The 18,861-nt window shown below is 38.9% G+C and overlaps 1 protein-coding gene across 1 annotated transcript; it reads right to left on the reverse strand.

The window, feature by feature from the left end:
• Positions 1–6,964: 6,964 nt before the first annotated feature.
• On the reverse strand, positions 6,965–13,585 carry LOC121782891 (histone-lysine N-methyltransferase, H3 lysine-9 specific SUVH4-like). Its single transcript, XM_042180881.1, has 15 exons — positions 13,138–13,585; positions 12,989–13,060; positions 12,751–12,819; positions 12,380–12,434; positions 11,296–11,426; positions 10,466–10,642; positions 10,276–10,374; positions 10,101–10,199; positions 9,220–9,269; positions 9,036–9,124; positions 8,442–8,604; positions 8,153–8,258; positions 7,875–8,057; positions 7,490–7,717; positions 6,965–7,350 (listed from the first exon to the last, which is right to left on the reverse strand). Exons 1-15 carry the CDS (start codon positions 13,486–13,488, stop codon positions 7,237–7,239), a joined length of 1,986 nt encoding a protein of 661 aa, XP_042036815.1. The 5' UTR covers positions 13,489–13,585; the 3' UTR covers positions 6,965–7,236.
• Positions 13,586–18,861: the final 5,276 nt, after the last annotated feature.

Below are 18,861 nucleotides of genomic sequence, written 5' to 3' on the forward strand. Positions count from 1 at the left end.
TTGTCGGCCTTCGCTGCCGAACTCCGTAATTTAGGAAGGGATTTGTCTTTGAAGGCGATCCTTAAATTCTTTCAATTTAAGAGGAAGGGGTCTTGGTTTTACTTGATCCCTGTACAGCCCTTTAGGGCCTTTTGTAAAACGAAGTGGCCGAAGTGGCAAAACCGCTTCTTCTACTATGATAGGACCGCGGCTCCTAGTTTTCCCTGGAGAGGGCCGAAGTCCGTTATCCGTCATCCTCGGCCTGAACCGTTGGACGAGCTCGATGGCGAGCTCAACAAGATTCCCATAGTTAGGAAACAATACACGGAGTCTGAGCTCGTCAAGGGCGACGTCGTGTTCGACATCTCGTCTTCGGACGAAGAGGCCGAGGGTGAGGATTTCTCTTTATCTTTATGCTCTACTGCTTTAACGAAGAAAACTAACCTTGCTTTCTTGCTTTTTGGCAGTGTACATGCTGAACAAGGCTATCCGAAAGTCCTCCGAGCTTGTGGAGCCGGAGAGGCAGAGAGCCCCTCGCTCGGCGTCTGAAGCCGAGAAGAATCCGAAGAGGCAAAGAACCTCTTCTTCGGATCCGAAAGAGCCGGAGCCGTGTTCGGCTAAAGGGAAGGGGAAATTTCATGAGTCCCCAAGAGTGCCGGGGAAAGACCTGGTCATCTCCGAGGTGGTTGCAGACATCCCGGAACACGTCCCTGAGCCTTTTCAATGGCCGACGAATTTTGTGGAGGTAAGCTTTCTGACTTGGCTTCTTTTCCACATTTTTTGATGGCCATTCTGTTGAGTTTTTTCCTTGTTCATCTTCAGAGAGCCAAGCTCGTCTCCGTGGAGCTCTCCAAAGCATCCCACGACTACGAGGAGATGCAGAAGAAGTTGCATCTTGCTCGTAGTCTGGCCGAACAGGCTGAGGCCAAATTTGAGAGGGCCCGAGCTGCTAGGATCTCGGCTCAGGATGAAGCCCGGTCAGCCAAAAACCAGCTCATCATCCTGCAAGAGCAGACGAAGCACCGGGAGGCTCAGAAGGAGGCTGCCGCCGTGGCTGCCCAGGGGGAGGCTCTCCGTGTTTACACGGAGAAACTCTTTTTGAGCAGCCAGTTCTCGGCCTTTGTCGGTAGTCTGGTAAGGCTAATTACCGATAAGGGCGAGCAGGGGGCCGACGTCGTGCTGCCTCTGTACAGCCGAGAGATAGCAGCTCGGCTTCAGAATCTGCCGCTCCTTGAGGAGCTCGCTTCATCCTCGGTCCTGCTTTCTGCAGACCGAGTCCGGAGTTGTCGAGCTGATCGGGACGAGAACCTGGAGGCTATCTTTGCCTCCGTGGGACCCGTTTCACCCGCTTCGACTTACAACGGAGAGGGTGAGGCCGAGCCGCTGGAGCTGGAGGCCGAAGTCGAGCGGGCCGGGCATCCGGAGAAGGAAGCCGATCAGGAGGCGGAGGCGAGGCCGGCAGGATGCGAGGCCGAGGCTGAGGTAGCTCAGGAGAAAGAAGCTGAACCAGACCGAGGATCCGGAGACGAAGCTGGCGGAGTATGATTTCGTCTCCCTTCTCTTAGTCTAGTTTCTTCCTTGTAAAATGGCCTTGAAGCCCTCCTAGTGTAAAAAATTTTCCTTGTGAATGAAAAATTCTCTACACTTGTCTTCGTATAGCTTTTCGTACTCGCCTTTATTCCTGTTGTATTTTACTATCTGCTCGGTACAGCTGCCGAACTAATATAGCTGCTTTGTACTCAAGGAGATGGAGATACTTCACTGGAAACGGCTGTACTCTTCGGCTTTAGACGAAGCTGAGAAAAGAGCTATAGCCGATCAGACGAAGAATGACGAGCTTCTGGCTCGTTTAGTGAAGCTGGAGGCCGATAATAAGGACTTAGAGTCCGATAAGAAGGATCTGGAGGCCGAGCTGAATACGACCATTGCTGAGAGGACTGCGTACGAGGATTACATCCGTGTGCGCGGGGGAGTGACCATATCAGATGTTCAGAGTCGAGTTGATGAACTGTGGGAGGAATATCATGTACTCCGGAGGAACAATGCGCTGGAGAGCTCGGCTTGCCAACAAGTTGTGAAATCATTACGGCGCTGGGCTTCTCGTTACGACATCATTCTTTCCCGGCGTCCCGCAATCGAGAGATTCCTTAGGCATTTCCCGCCAACAGATGCTCGCACTCCAGATCAAGCCTCTGGTTCCCTTGTTCAAAATCCTACTCCAAGTCAACAACGAACTCCGGAACAGCCGGAAACGTCAAGACGAGAACGGGCTCAGGAGCAACCGGAATCGTCAAGACAGGGACGGACTGAAATTCGCCGAGGAGTTGTGACTATGAGCGAGCAAGATCAGCAGATGCTTATTGCAGAGACTCTTCATCGCCGAGGGGTTAGAGCTTCTGGGGCTCGCGGAAGAGGTGTTGGGTCGAGGATAGCATCTCGTCGACCTGCTTATTCTTCATCTGCTCGGAACAACCGAACTCGGCTTCCAGAGGATTTTGCAGATAGGTGGCTTAACTTCAGCAACCCTGGACAGTAGAATAGTCCTTTGTAATAGCGTAACGCCATTTTGTAGGGTAGCTGAGTTGTATGCCGAACAAGATTTGAAAAATGAAATTTTGTTTTCGCTTCTAACACTGTATTTACAGCTTAGCGAAAAAATTTCATCGTACTTGTCCTCGGTCTTATGAAGTAAACTTCTTTGACCGGACTTGGTCCTTGGTCTTATGAAGTAAACTTCTTTGACCGGACATGGTCCTTGGTCTGATGAAATAAACATCTTTGACCGGACTCGTCTTTGGTCTGATGAAATAAACATCTTTGACCGGACTCGTCTTTGGTCTGATGAAATAAACATCTTTGACCGGACTCGTCTTTGGTCTGATGAAATAAACATCTTTGACCGGACTCGTCTTTGGTCTGATGAAATAAACATCTTTGACCGGACTTGGTTTGTGTTCTAATTTGGCGATTTTTGTCGCCGGGATCGAACTTTCCCTTGTCCTAATTCGGCGAGTTTTATCGCGTGGATCGGACTTTCCCAGTTAACCGAAGTGGTCTTATGCAGTAAACCTCTTTGACTAGACATGGTCGTCCTCGGTCTTATGAGGTAAACTTCTTTGACCGAACTTGGTCGTCCTAATTCGGCGAGGTTTATCGCGTGGATCGGACTTTCCCTTATTGCAGTTCGTTTCAGACGAAGTGCTTATTTCTTAAGCCGAATTGTGGTCTTGTATCTTCCTGAGAAGCTTGGACTCACAATCGTTGGCTTATTGCAGTTCGTTTCAGACGAACTGCTTGTTTAAGCTGAATTGTGGTCTTGTATCCTCTTTAGAAGCTTTGACTTCACAATCGTTGGCTTATTGCAGTTCGTTTCAGACGAACTGCTTGTTTAAGCTGAATTGTGGTCTTGTATCCTCTTTAGAAGCTTTGACTCACAATCGTTGGCTTGTATATGTTCTAAGAAGGGGATCAGCCTTCGAAGAACAAGATACCTCAGTAACATTTGTAAGAGACGACACGCACAGAGACAGACAATACACACAGACAAAACGCACAGAGACAAACAAAGACCAAGCAAACCAAAGAAAGCACATTGACCGAACAGGACTCAAGACTGACTGGACTGTCTCTTACAAATGGAACTTTTTGAGGTTGGAAACGTACCATGTTCGGGGTACTTGTGCTCCTGACACGTGAGTCAATTTGTAAGACCCTTTGCCGAGGACTTCTGACACCCGAAATGGACCTTCCCATGTGGGTTCGAGTTCGCCCAGCTTTTCTGCTCGGCTTACTTCGTTGTTTCTCAAGACGAGATCTCCCACTTGAAATTGCAGCTTTTTCACCCTTTGGTTATAATACCGGGCTACTTGCTCCTTGTACTTGGCTGCTTTTATGCAGGCCAATTCTCTTCTTTCTTCGGCAAGATCTAGTTCGGCTCTCAGTCCGTCACCATTCATTTCTGAGGAGAAATTGAGTTCGGGGACTGGGTATGCCGATCTAAACCGGAATCACGGCTTCAGTGCCGTACACCATCGAGTTCGGCTCCGGTGTGACTTCGGTCATTTCGCCTGCCTCTGACTCCGGCTGCTGTGATTGCTATGCTTGATGGTGCCGAGCTGATTGCTCGGCACTTTTAAGCGCAATCTGCAAACTCTTGCTCTTTTTTGATCACCTCGGATGACCGCTATCCCTCCTTTGGTGGGGAAGGTGTTCGGCGAGGAAGCCTCTGATCGCTATGATCGGGCTTCTTTTCGTCTCCTCTAGATGAGCTGTCTAAAGACCGTTTTCGACGGTCTGCCTCATCGGCTCGGGAGAACTGGTCCGCAATGTCCCACATCTCTTGAGCTGTTTGCGGACTGCATTCCACGAGCTTTCTGTAGAGAGCTCCGGGCAGGATTCCATTTTGGAATGCCGAAATGACAAGTAGATCATTGAGATTATCTACTTGTAGGCATTCCTTATGGAATCTCGTCAGGAAGTCGCTGATCTTTTCGTCGCGACCTTGACGTATAGAAAGCAGCTGAGCCGAAGTAATCCGGGCTTCCGCTTTCTGAAAGAACCTCCTGTGGAAAGCATCCATTAGATCTCGGTAGGATCTAATGCTGCCTTGAGGAAGGCTGTCGAACCACCTTCTGGCGTTCCCGATGAGCAGCTCGGGGAACAGCTTGCACATATGGACCTCATTGAGACCCTGGTTCGCCATATTATACTGATAGCGTCCCAGGAAGTCATGAGGATCCACCAACCCGTCATAAGTCATTGACGGAGTTCGGTAGTTCTGTGGCAAGGAAGTTCGGGTGATATCGTCCGAGAACGGAGTCTTCAATGCTCCGTACATGGCGAACCCGACACCTCTTCGGTATGGAGGAGATGGAGTTCTCCTGTGATTCCGGTACCGAGGAGGAACAGGAACATGTCGGGGTTGAGGATTCTTCTTCCTGGAAGACACGGTACTACTGCGGTAGTGACTTTCATGTCTGGACGAGGAAGGAGAATCTACCGTTTTCGTCTTCGGCTGTTGGCTCTTTTGCAGGAAGGCTAAGAACTCATCCTGCTTCTCAGCCAAGAACAGCTTGACAGCCTCATTCAAATCAGGCTGCTGGGAAGACTCGGTGTGTGGACCTTTTGAGCGGCTTGTTCCTTCATCGTGAAAACTGGAAGTAGATGTCTCCCGAGGCTGTTTTCCGGACCTGCGGGCTGGACTAGCTTCCTCATGGTTTTCACGAACGGTATTACGGGTAGTGTGTGATCTGGTATGCATTTTTTTTGGGGTGGAAAAAGGGTCAAAAATTCGCTTTATCACAAATTTGGTTCTCTGTTTCCCACAGACGGCGCCAGTGATTGATCCGCGAATTTCTGATGTTAGTAAATGCTGGTAGAGAATACAGATCACGACACAGAGATTTACGTGGTTCGATTTACTGAAGTAAATCTACGTCCACGGGAAGAAGGGAGGGCAAGATTGTATTGCTTGATCTGGGATTACAGCTTACAACACAGACTTGCTATATGATGTTTTATCTCTAGAGAGCTTAACCTTTTTCTATCTGATCTAAGTTCTATTTATACATTGAACTAAGATCGTGGCTTGCATCACCACTAATGATGGTTGTGGATGTCGTGGAGGTCATGGAGGTCCTGCATGTAGCGTAGGTCATGGCCTACGATCGTGGCCTGAGTTGACACCACGTGGTAGTGGGTGTGTTGGAAGTTGTGGAAATCCTGTATGGGTCCACTAACTCCTTGTTCGGTCGAATACTGAGACCGAACTGCTTTGGTTGCCGATCTGAGAGTAGAGCTTGATGCCGACCTGAGAGCAGAGCTTGATTGGTTGGCTTTTACCGAGCTGTAGGCTGAGGCCGAACTCTTACTGAGACCGAACTGCTTTGGTTGCCGATCTGAGAGTAGAGCTTGATGCCGACCTGAGAGCAGAGTTTGATTGGTTGGCTTTTACCGAGCTGTAGGCTGGGGCCGAACTCTTTTACCGAGCTGTAGGCTGGGGCCGAACTCTTTGGTTGTGCCGAACTGAACTCTTTAGTCATGCCGGACTGATACTCTTTGCCGAACTGATACTCTTTCTTGGGCTTTAGGCTGATGGGCCGTCATTGCTGTTGGGCTTGTTTAGTACGCACCCCATCACCTATCAATTATACACGCCCACGAGCTCGAGTTTGAACAACGAGGCCACACCCTGAATTGAGCTCGAGCCGAACTCTTTCGAGATCGTTTATTACAATGCAAGCCGAGCTCGAACAACGAGACTGGAGCCCAAATCTAGCTCGATCCAAGCTTGATCCGGCCCGTATTAGGATTGGAACCTCATCAATTCTTTTTTAGCCCTATAAAAATCAGGGCCAATGGCCCAAATAAAGAAGCAGCTGCCCACTAAATTCCCCAATTAATAACCTAGAAAAAAACCTTTCATTCGAATCAAAATTCAATTTTAATGGCGTGCACAATCGATTTCCGGAAAGCTCGATGAAGGCTTCGGCAAAAACCTTCAAGCGCAAGCGAGCCGAGAAGCAACGCCTCCTCGGCAACGATGATGAATCCATGGAAATCGACGCCGCCGCCGCCAATCCGTCGATTATTAATGTCACCCATATTTAATGTATAATTTAATATTGTCACTTATCTTTGGTAATACATAAAATAATTTATTTTGCAATATCTACATTTAAAATATCTAGAACTACTACTTTAACTATTACTATTATTGAATATATATGGCAGATAAGGATACAAATTTGGTAAAATAATACGGACACCAAAAATATTAGTACTATATCCTTCTCTTTTTAAATTCCTATCTTTTCTAGTTTTTTTTCCTTCTCTTTTTAAATTCCTATCTTTTCTAGTTAGTTTGTCCACCACTGCTTATATTTTGAACAGGTTGATCATTTTTAGTTAAATTTTGATTAATCAGAAGAATAACGATATTTTATGCACCACTAAAAGATATCTTGTAGACTTATACACTAACAAATGAGATCAATTGAAGCAAGGTATATTACACTTCAACAAAATGAAGTTATAAATATACTTTGCTCAATTACAGCAGATCAATACAATTTCACACTATATGTAATGCATTTCTCCTTAGGTGGACTCGTTAGATTTTACCCATGGATAAAAGCGATGGCACGAACATACACCACCAACAAAAAAATGGGCTGGTTTGATTGTGATTCATAATCTCAATAGAAACCAATCAACTAGCCATGCACGCATACCAGCAATTAATCAGCTCTAGGAATATTAGTAAAGCCGCTTCCTACACTCGTCCGCACCACAGTAGCACGCCATCTGGCGTATCGTCCCATCAGGGTCGAGCACGCTGTCAAGCTCGTATCCGTAATCATAAGTGAGTTCCTAAAAGAACAAGACAAATTGCACGAGTATCAGACATGTGCTCAACACCAACATTAAAGAAAAATATGCTAAGTGTGTTAAGTGGAGATTTTCTTTTCGGCATAAGATTAAGAAATAGTAGATGGAGTAGAGAACAAACCTTCAAAGGCGGGATGTTATCAGCAGCAATGAGCATCACCCTTGCAAGTTTGATATCATGATGATTGCTCAGAACGCACTGGACAAACAAATTCGGCTGACAGCTGTGATTGATGAACCTGGCGAGATTGCCGGTATTTGCAGCGTCAATGCAAAAAGGCACACTTTCTGATGACTCTTCAACAATCTCTTTTAAGTGAGATGGCACACTCACATCCCTTAGCCGACTCTGGAAAGTAAACAGAAGAGTTTAGCTTTGATAGGAAACAGAGAAGAACCGAAAGGTCATGGAGAAGCTAAAGAGTACTCTATCCGTCCCATTCAAGATGTTCCCTCTTGATTAAACAGAAGCTAAGCAGTACTCAATTAAAGAATGCATTGTGCACCTCTCGTCCGTTCAGTCCCTTCATCGTTTGTAAGCAGTCTATGTCAAAAACATAGCTGTTATCTGCAGCCGGGTCCAAATCAGCAGTTTTCCTGACCAGGCCAATATATTCACAAATTGGGGCACCGGAAGGAATGTAGTCCCAAGACCTGACACCCCAGCCCTTCTTTGGGGTACGGAATACCTGTAAATATACACTCTAATAAGCAAAAACACAAGAATATTGTCTTCTTCTATAAAGATAATGAGGATTAAAGACTCCTAATAGGCCAAACAAACCTCCAGACGAAACCTAAGCCCAGATTGGCTGGTCTTGTTTACACATTCAGGTCCACAACCACAATTTGGACCACATTCAAAAACAACATCTGCTGGTTCAACTAGTCTGGCAAGTGAAACAATAAGGTTCATCAGATAATTGATGCAAGAAGAACTATGAAAATCAGGAACAAAACAACTAGATGTTCTTGAAGTGGCTAAATTTTCTGATTATCTAGCATCATATTTCTGAGAAGGGTTTGTGTGGTATTGAAACTATCTATAGAGTACTTTTCTAGAGGGTTTTTACCTTCCACCGTCCTTGTGCACATATGGGAACTCACCCCCATTGAGTTTTGCACATGCGCAAGTTCTTGGATCCGTGCAAGATCCACGACAGCCACATCCTCTTGGAGCAATTGTAGGGATACGTACATTCTTACTAAATTTCAAGTTCTTGATGTAGACAAAATCTAGATTTGGACACCAAATAAATCAATACACAGAAGTTCATAAATAATTAATAGGGAATTTTAGAAAACAGATTATTGTAATTGCAAGGAAGGTTTTTAAAGGTGTTTAAGCCTCAAGTCATAAATCATATAAACTGATAAACATAAGTAAAAATTATACTTGGTATTATAAAACATAGCAATTACCACATATAAGTAAAACATATCAAAACTATAACTAGGTATAAGTCTTTACAAGTCAAGTTGCTGAAGAGGCAAAGTTAGGGTACTAGAGAGTTGGGGGGGAGCTAAAAATCAAAATAAGAAACATTCTAATGGTAGTTGCAAGTTCACCATGCATCAAATGTGATTATTATCAATGCCTCAGAAAATAAAGTATTGCATGGTCATTCAGTATTAAATTTAGGGCCAGATCACATAACCGAACTAACCTTCTGTTCGAATGCAAGAATTATCGACCAAATTAGTGACAGGGATGCGAATTTTCTCAAGGCCTTGCGAAATATCTTCACATATCAACCTTTAAATAGAAGAGAATGGATTACATTTTACAATACAAAGGATTAAATAACATGGATGCGAGGTATTAAAAGTTCCCATATTAAGCAGTTATACCCTCTTATTTCTGATATAGATTTAGGAATACGGCCGCGAGTGAAATAAACCTGAGAACAAATGCAGAAAATAAAGATATAAGCGCTATGAGGGTGAAATTATATCACTGTCACTCGTGCTTAAAATTAGGAAATAGTTGAGATGAATAATGCATAACGCACAAGTCCTGAGGAATGTATTTCTTTTGTGGCAGACACTAGAATTTGAAAACAAGTGCTAAAAGAACCACCATGGAACTATAAACGCTGAAGTCCTGAGGAATGTATATCTTTTGTGGCCGACACTAGCATTTGAAAACAAGTGCTAAAAGAACCACCATGGAGCTATGTAGTGTAAAAATATCACAACAGGGCATGACTAATTTGGACAACTTTTAACTCACAAAGGAGACAGTTTGCAAGATAATTTTAAATGGTTTGAGTTAAAAGTACAAAAACTTGCTATTTTAAGGTTGGTGATTTTTCCAGGACAAAGATTCAGAAAAGATTTTTACCCATCATTAGATAATATCAACTTAAGCAAATAGATCTGGTTTAAGGTACAGTGTAAAAAACAAGCAGACCAACCATACACTGATAGTACACATAAAAAGATGGGTTCTAGTAGAAAAGTTTACTCTCATTTCCCATATAACAGAAAACCTAGATTTTCTCTATATACTTAATATACACGGTAACATTATTTTAGGTAATGCTTTTACTGTATATGGTTATATACAATAATACTTCTATATGAACATGCTTTTATGCATCATAAAAATATACTTATTTCCAAGATAACCACAGATAGGTTCCTAGTTCCCAAACTAGCAAAAGTATTCATATGATATAGTACTATTTGTCTTTCTATCTGTGTCCTGTCTGTAGTATAATAAAGTATACCTCCTTTGTCGTCAACGGTGGTTGCCCATCATCTCGTTTTAGACGAAATTTGTAAACCGTGAAGCCAGAGACCCCTTTCTCAGCCCAAAATTCAGTAACCTGCAAAGCAAATGGAATTAGGACTGCATGTATAAAACTACAGGAGTGAACCCCTTTTCTGACAAAAAATAGTTACCCTATACAAGCCATCATAAGTATAAACTTTCCCAACATAGCTGTCTTGACATTTATGTCCACGGGTTACCCTGACAGGTGAACGCTGCTCTATACAATTCTGTGGAGAAACAAAAATTCAGAAATTAGTCAATGTGATCATTAGTTATAGTAAAAGACAAAGAAGTCTCAGTTCAACAAAATTTCCATGCCTGAAGTGCCAAATTGCCCCTTTTCAATTCTTGGTCTGCAATTTGCCGTTTGTCTCCAAGCAAATTGTTTCCTCCTTGACCAGTGTAGACAATTTCCTCGCAATTGTCTAAATCATCCTCATATTGGCCGGACAAAACAATAGATACAGCAAGTGGGAGCTTGTATCCATTCAGTCCCTGCAAATTCAAAGCAAGAAAGAAACTAGTCAGGTCCCAGTTGTTGATCAAATGTAAGTGATCATTTATTTCATTTTATTTTATTTTTTGGGAGGGATTTTATTTAGCATCATCCTGTAGCCTGCTGATGACTGATGAGTAATGATGCAACATGCCTGAAGAAAACAGATAGATAACCAAGACAAAAGTTCAAAATCGAAAAGCAGTCTTATTTTGGGGACGTGCAAGTGTGTACCAGATAGCAACAAAAGTTCAAAATCAAAATCATGATGTTGAAACTTTGGCATATGAAACAACTAAAGCATAGGAAAGCAAAGTAATTCTAAATAGGAAAAAACATGAAACTAGCATAAAGTGAACAAAAGTAGGAAACTGTAAGCATATCCCATAAAACTGAAAAAGAAACTGAGGTATCCTACATCAGTTTAGAAAATTAACAACTACGTTACTCAGATCAACATACCACAATGGAAATAAATATAATATAAGTAGGAAATCACTTGTGAAACTTGTTCCTGGCACATAATAATCAATGGTCTGAACCAAAAAAAATTCATAGACCTAGAAGATATGTTATTTGACTGATTTTTCAAGGTTAACCCACAAAAGTAAGCACATGGAGCATCTTTGCCAAGGGTTTGGCTCAGAATTACCATTTTTTTCCCATATTTTCTGGAAGTCTCAGCAGTACCCCCAATGAAATCAATTCCAGCCAACCAATGGTGGTGACAACCGACCACAACCATCTCAGCTCGTGAAAAAAATTGGTGACCAACTTCAATTCCTGTCATCACGCAACGCATGAAAATTACCATCCAATCTACCAAATATATGTAACTTTTCCATGTTTAACTGATTATTGATTCAATCATAGTTAGTAAACATTTTCAACTAAACGATATAATACTGAGCCCCTAGTGTACATCACTTTATCTAACAGTTATCACAGCAGAATATTTAAGAAAGCAGTATGACGAGCTAAATAATAGAGGTTAAGTTCCTAGAAGGTAGACATGTTCTCCATATAAAATTTTTATGTCATAATCTGTATAGGCACATATCAGTATGGAGTTCATCTTTTGTATGTTCTCAATATCAGAGACTCTAATGATTGAAAATGCCTCTTGAGGATCTTAAAAGAACAACAAATGATAGGACCAAAGTATGCGGGTGGGGTCAATTTTCTGCCAAAAATTAAATCCTAACTCTTTCAGTCTTCATACTAAGTTCTTCTAATGTGGTTTGCCAATTTTGTGTATTTTTAGGCTATTACACCAACTCAGGTTACCAAAGCATGCACTCAAGTCAACTTTAGAGGTTTCTCTTGTCGTTAAAAATTGTAAAAGGATGGGATACAATTCAAAAGGGCATATCAAAAGATGTTACAATATGTGAATAATTGTTATGATGGCTATGACACCTTGAAGAGAAAATTTGTTAATGCCGTTAGAACTAGGTTGGCCTTACAATACAACAAAGAGGAAAAAAGGCAAACCCCACTTCTTAATCATATGTAGTACTCATTTCCTAAGTGTCGGTTGGATATTCATTTCTGTACTCATTAGATCTTGACAACAATTTCCTGAGAGCGTTTATATGTAAATGCTAATGTATTATCAATATAAAACACATTTGAAGTTTTATTATGTGTGCAACTTCTATGATATTTCTAGAACAGCTGGTAGATACCAAGACGTTATTGCACTAAGAAGGTTCACATATCTCAATGCCACCAACCTGGAATGGAGCCAATAACCTTCTTAGGGAATAGAATTGCATTAGTATTCCTCATCTGTCATTCATCAAAAGTGAAACAAGTGAAGACAATTTTCAATAGAAGTTGACAAGATGAAGAAAATGGAAGCACTGCAATAAAGTGGAATGTTGACACGATGTATAATGCTATGTGTCAGTGCAACACAAGATAAATTGCCAAACAGTGAGATATATTCAAGAAACATAGCATTTGACACTTCAAAACTGAACAATAAGTTGTCAAATTACTAAAATGAAACCAGCATATTAGCTACCTAGAGAAGAGCAAAAAAACATGGCTGACTACTTGCTCGAGTAAACTAGAAGCTGGAACTGGAAAAATTAGGGCATACCTCAGCAGTAGCCTTGAGATCTGGGCGCTTGGAAGCCTTTTTAGCTGGATCTTCAGCTGTATCGCCATTCTACACATGTTCCCAATCGCAAATCAGTAAAATTAAACCGAATGAAAACGATTGCAACAAAAAAAATAACAACACAATGCCAAAAATCACATCTCCAACAAATATGGATAGACTGCTCAGCATAATAGCGCGTGAAAAATACGACGTTAGGTGGAAACACATTGCAAACCTTGGATTTAGATTTTGAAACCTTTTTAGCCTTAAGATCAGCGTCACGCTTCGCGCACCTACTCTCCTCGGCCTACAAAATCCACCCACGCAAACACTAAGCACGCCGAAAATGCTTCCATAATAAAACAAATGCACACTCTCAGCTACCTTGATGAAATTGAGATAGTATCGGTTGAACTTCCGCAGCGTTTCCGTGACCTTAGCGTAAGCGCTCTTCTCCACAGGGACAACGGCGGATCCGTCGCGGTTTCCACCACCTGAAACAGCTGCAGTGGACTCCTCTGCATTCTCCGGCTTGATCTTCTTCTCCGGTCGCCCTGCTCTGGCGGAGGCAGCGGCGGTGCGTTTCCTCGCGGCGGGAGGTGGAGAGTCTCTAGCTTCGCGAGTCTCCGCTCTCGCTCTAGTTCTCCTGAGAGAATATCCGCTCTTACTCCGACTGATTTCTTTGATTGTGAGATCTCCATCCGGTTGTTTGTCAGTGGGCAGTAGCACTACCATTGCTGCTGCAGCTGCTGTGTTCTAGTGAGAGAAAGCACAACAGATGGAGAGATAAGTGGAGGGAATGTGAGCGTGGGATGGATGTTTTATTTTTGGGGCAAAAATTTGAATTTTTTTGGAAGTCACACTTTCTCTCTCTAGGGTTGAGTAAATGATCTAGAAAAATGTGTAAATAAAGCAAGTAGTCAATTCACCTCCCAATTAACGGGTAATTTGGAAATTCGATTGGACATCAGTGTATTACAACTAGTAATTCAATTTTTATGATTTTTTTAAAATATCTGTTCAATAATAGGAATTTCCTTTTTTCATGTATTTTAAAAAATATGAATTCAAAATGAAAGTATTAAATATTAAGTGGAATGAATTATTCAAATATGAGACTATTTATTATTTATTGTAAATATTAAATTCTCCATCCGTCCTTAAAAATTTGCCACATTTCATTTTTTGCATTCGTTTTATAAAAATAATAGTAATAAATAGCTAAAGTGAAGAGGGGGTAAAGTAAGAGAGAGAATAAAACTTATTTTACTCTCTCTTTACTATAACCATTTATTATCATTTTTTCAAAACGAATACAGAAAATGAAATGTGCCAAATTTTCAGGGAAAGATGGAGTAAGATATAACATCCTATTCTAGATAAAGTTAAATTTAAAATTTCACAAGTACTTATATGCTCATGACCCCATCATGTGCATAGTTCGGATCAGCATATGCAACGTGAATCTAAACTTGACTTTAAATAAAATTTAAAAGTTCCCAAGCACTTATACGCTCATGGCCCCACCATGTGCATAGCTCAGATCGGCTTATACATAACGCGAATCCAAACTTAACTTTAAGTAAAATTTAAAAGTTCACACACACTTATACAAGATGAGAATGAAATTTAATTCGTATTCACCGGTGGGAGGTCATTACCAAGTGGTATCTTGTCCTGTTTTTTCATTTCGATCAATCCTACGATAAGAGTCATATTTCACTTTTACCATAAAATGGTAGGTAGATCTCATATTCCACTAAATTATTCCACTCACATTTTGTTATAAAAACTAATATATATATATATATATATATATATATATATATATATATATATATATATATATCAGTGTGATTCATATTCCACTAACTTATTCAATCTACTTTTTTTTTACATTTCTTAAAATCCGTGAAGTAACTATATAGGACTCCTGTTGTGGGAGTACTACTTGTGGAATACATAAAGAGTCTTTTTCGCGTGTTTTCGATGAGATTAGTGAAAAAATTGTATCACTTCTTAATATTTGAACAACTTTGTTCATCAAAAGACAAATTCACCGAGGCTGAACTTAGATTCAACACAATGAAATGTCAAATGTGATTGGCTTCGTAGGTGAATAGGGCATTTCCTGATCTTGTATTGAAGGCACATAAAGTTAATGCAGAATAACTGATGCAATTAGTAATAAATCAAAATGGAATACACATGCATTTAATTAATTTATACACTGCATTCAAACACACAAAAATCGTCACACGCATCTTCAAGAGTCAATTTAAATTTAATTTCGAATTTAATTTTTAATCAATGCTATTAATATTAAAGTAAAGACCCAATTTGGTTCTTAACATATTGCGATTTTACGCTTTTAGTTCAAAACATTATCTTTTAAATTATTCGGTCAATCACAAATAAAAACGGGTCACATTTGGTCCGAATTTGACAAAACTGTTAAAATTTAACAGCCAAATGGATTTTAATTACATTTTGACTGGATTAAGTTAATAAATATGTTTTATTAATGTCTAATATCTAATTAACCCAAAACTAATAAATTAAAAAAAGATTGTCTCGCTCCATGGGGAAGGATTGCCAGGGGATGTGTTGTTGAAGACGCGGGAGAGGATGGTGCGGCGAACGTCGGAGGGGGGCGGCGCAGGGGGCGGGGAAGGAGTTGTGCTCGAGGACGTCGCTGGCGATGATGGAGAGGAGGGGGTGGGAGTGGGAGAGGTAGCTGAGGGCGAAGGCGAGGACGAGTAGGAGAATGACGTATGCCCTGAGCTTGAATGATGTAAAATCGTAAAATTTTAACAACTTCATGCATGGTTATTAAATTAAAAATCTTAAACAATTAAACTAAAAACCAAAAATACATTTAAAATCTTACTAATTTACTTAACCAGTTAAAAAATGAACAATGCACAGTCTAGAAGCACCAACCTCTCCCTTGGCATGTCCCGGGACATCCGCAACTGTGCCCGTCGTGGCTCGGAGCCGCCCCCCTACCCACGCAACTCGGGTCCGGTCTCCGGTTTACTATTAGAGAGGGTTAATAAATAAATAAAGAGCACTAATATTTTATGTTCATAAATAAAGAGCAATAATATTTCATCTATACATATATAAAAGTTGAGATTTAGCCTTAATTTAAATATTTAGTAATTTTATTAATTTAGACTAATTAAATTTGATATTCAATTTTGGAAAGATTCAATAGCCAATTAACATTTAATTTGAAACGCTCTTAACTAATTAATGAAAACCGTTGCACCCTTGAACATTGTTACTAATACAGAATTAATGTATCCAATTTAAATCCGTAGATATAACCTCTATAAATACAAATGAAAAAAATCTAACCAAACAAACAAGACACGAACATCACCAAATTTTGTTTTAAAATTGGCGAGTATTTTCTAGAATTTAAGAAAATCCCTACGGACACGAACATCACCAAATTTTGTTTTAAAATTGGCGAGTATTTTCTAGAATTTAAGAAAATCCCTACGGTCATGAGATAGTAGTATGGAGTATTTATATTCATCTATTTAACTTATTCTTTTTTGTATGTTTTGCTAATATTGTAATCTTACCAGAAGAAAAATGAAGTCATGGAATTCATCTTCCTCAATGATCTACAATCTACATAACTTCATCAGTCATCAAAGTTCGGTGTATGTATTTTTAAAAAGACCAAACCTGGACGACAAATCAAATGTTGTCATCTTGGAATGTGTTTTCCATGATTTTATGGTATGTGTTTTAGCGTTTTTATCATATTATATTTTTTTAACTATTTATCTAAAATCATTAATTATTAATTTTATTATTATGTGTTTTAGCATTTTTATCATATAATATATTTTTTAACTATTTATCTAAAATCATTAATTATTAAATTTTATTTATCATGCAGAGCCTTAGGATTCAATGAACATTTCCCAAAATCATTACAAAATTAGTTTCGTGATCAAATTAGGTAAGGTGCAATTCTTTCTATTTGCTATTTGGACGGTTGAGATTTGTTATTGGGGTTTTGTTGAGCATTAGGATTCAAGGAACATTTCCCAAAATCATTACATATTAGTTTCGTGATCAAATTATGGAAGGAGTAATTCTTTCTATTTATTATTTGACCGGTTGAGATTTGTTGTTGGGGTTTTGCTAGGGTGGGTTTTTTTTTCTTTCTATTTTTGTTTTTTCTCTTTTTTTATTGTAAAAATAGTGGGAATTGGAGTGAAAATTATAGTAAAAGAATTTTTATTTTTATCCGAAGTTTTATAATTGACTTTTTTACTTTTTGATATCTTATTTAGGCAAACTATCAAAAGAGGACTAAAATTATAAAAATAACAAACATTTGGTGTTGGGTGTTAATTAACTTCATCGTATATGTGATAAATATAAACAGATAAAATTTGGAATATCTTAGGCTAATATGGTATTCTTAAAATATCAAAATATGTAAATTATTGATTCTGTCATTTTCATTTTATCATTTTATTTGAAAATTCATCACATTATAATAGTAAAAAATGTCTTACTCAATCTTTTGTGGATTAAAAATGTTATACTACAATTTTGAACACCTTTTTTTTTGGTAGAACTTAAAAAATGACAGGATATAATTATGCATGAGTGAGATACTCCCTCCGTCCCCTAATAGGAGTCGCTCTTTGACCGGGCACGAGTTTTAAGAAATGTAGAGAAAAGTTGGTTGAAAAAGTTAGTGAAATGTGGGACCCACATTTTTATATTGGTTTTATAATAAAATGTGAGTGAAGTGAGTTAGTGGAAGGTGGGGCCTACTACCATTTATGGTAAAAATGAAGAGTGACTCTTAATGGGGGACGGCCCAAAATGGAAATTAGCGACTCTTATTCGGGGACGGAGGGAGTAATATTTAACCAAAATATGATAAAGCCGAGACATTTATTTACAACTATAACATGATATGATCATTTTGAATAAAATGTTGAAATGATAGTGCACATAATCAAATACTAATTTAATGAATCCAACCAAGCATTAAAACACTTCTTTATTTATGTATGGTTAAAAGTGAGGAACTATAGTATCAATATCAAAATGTGAGGATTAGTTGGTTAGACCGTTGCAACAACTATCTCACTAAACCAACGGTGGATTTGTTAATGTTCGAGGTGATAAGTGATATAGAATTATCATAACTAATTAGTGAATTTTATAAAATTTGTTTTGAAATATAAACACTCGAAATATAGGTGTGTGATCAAATACTAACTTTTTACAGTAATAACTAATAACTAAATATCAATTTTGTATGTTAAAAATATCACGCAAAGACATAAATTTATCAATCTTTCTTGTGTTGATAAATTATGTCTTTGTATTGATATTTAAATTTGCATGTTGTATTGATATAATTATGTCTTTGTGTTGATAATTTTAATACACATATTTGAAAGTTATTAGTTATTACTGTAAATTAGTTAGCACACTAACGCAACCCAATATATATTATTAAACCATATTTATATTTACTAACCAAAAAATTTATATATTTAAAATATAGAATTTTCTTTAATAATAAATTTATTAAATAAATTGAAACATATAATTTAAGATATTTCAACTTGGAGCCACAACGTATATAGAGGTCGAAAAGTGTTCTAATTAACGTTTTTTTTAATGCAACTATTAGTTTTTAAACGTATTTAATTATATGAGATTTTGTTGGTTTAATAAATTACTATTAATATAATTTGTGAGTTTAGAACTTGATATAATAATATTATTTATCATTTCATAAAAGTATATCCACATTTTTAAAATAGTGCACGTAGAAAATTAATTTAGTCGTTTGAATATTTATAAATTTTAGGTAAGATTTTAACTTTTTATTAGTTATGAATCTTTTCAATATTTGTAAATAATTGTGTATATAATTGATAATAAACATTTTCAGTTATAAGTAACGGTCATTGGATTTGATTGAATTTACTAACTCAGGTATGTAAATTTTTAAAAAAAGTTATTGATACTTTTCGTCATTCCTTTGAATAATCTTATTGTTATACATATTTTTTAAAATTATAGTTATATATGTGTGCTTTTTGCGACGAT

Source organism: Salvia splendens, chromosome 20 (genome assembly GCF_004379255.2).
Source record: "Salvia splendens isolate huo1 chromosome 20, SspV2, whole genome shotgun sequence".
In the NCBI taxonomy this organism is placed as follows: domain Eukaryota; kingdom Viridiplantae; phylum Streptophyta; class Magnoliopsida; order Lamiales; family Lamiaceae; genus Salvia; species Salvia splendens.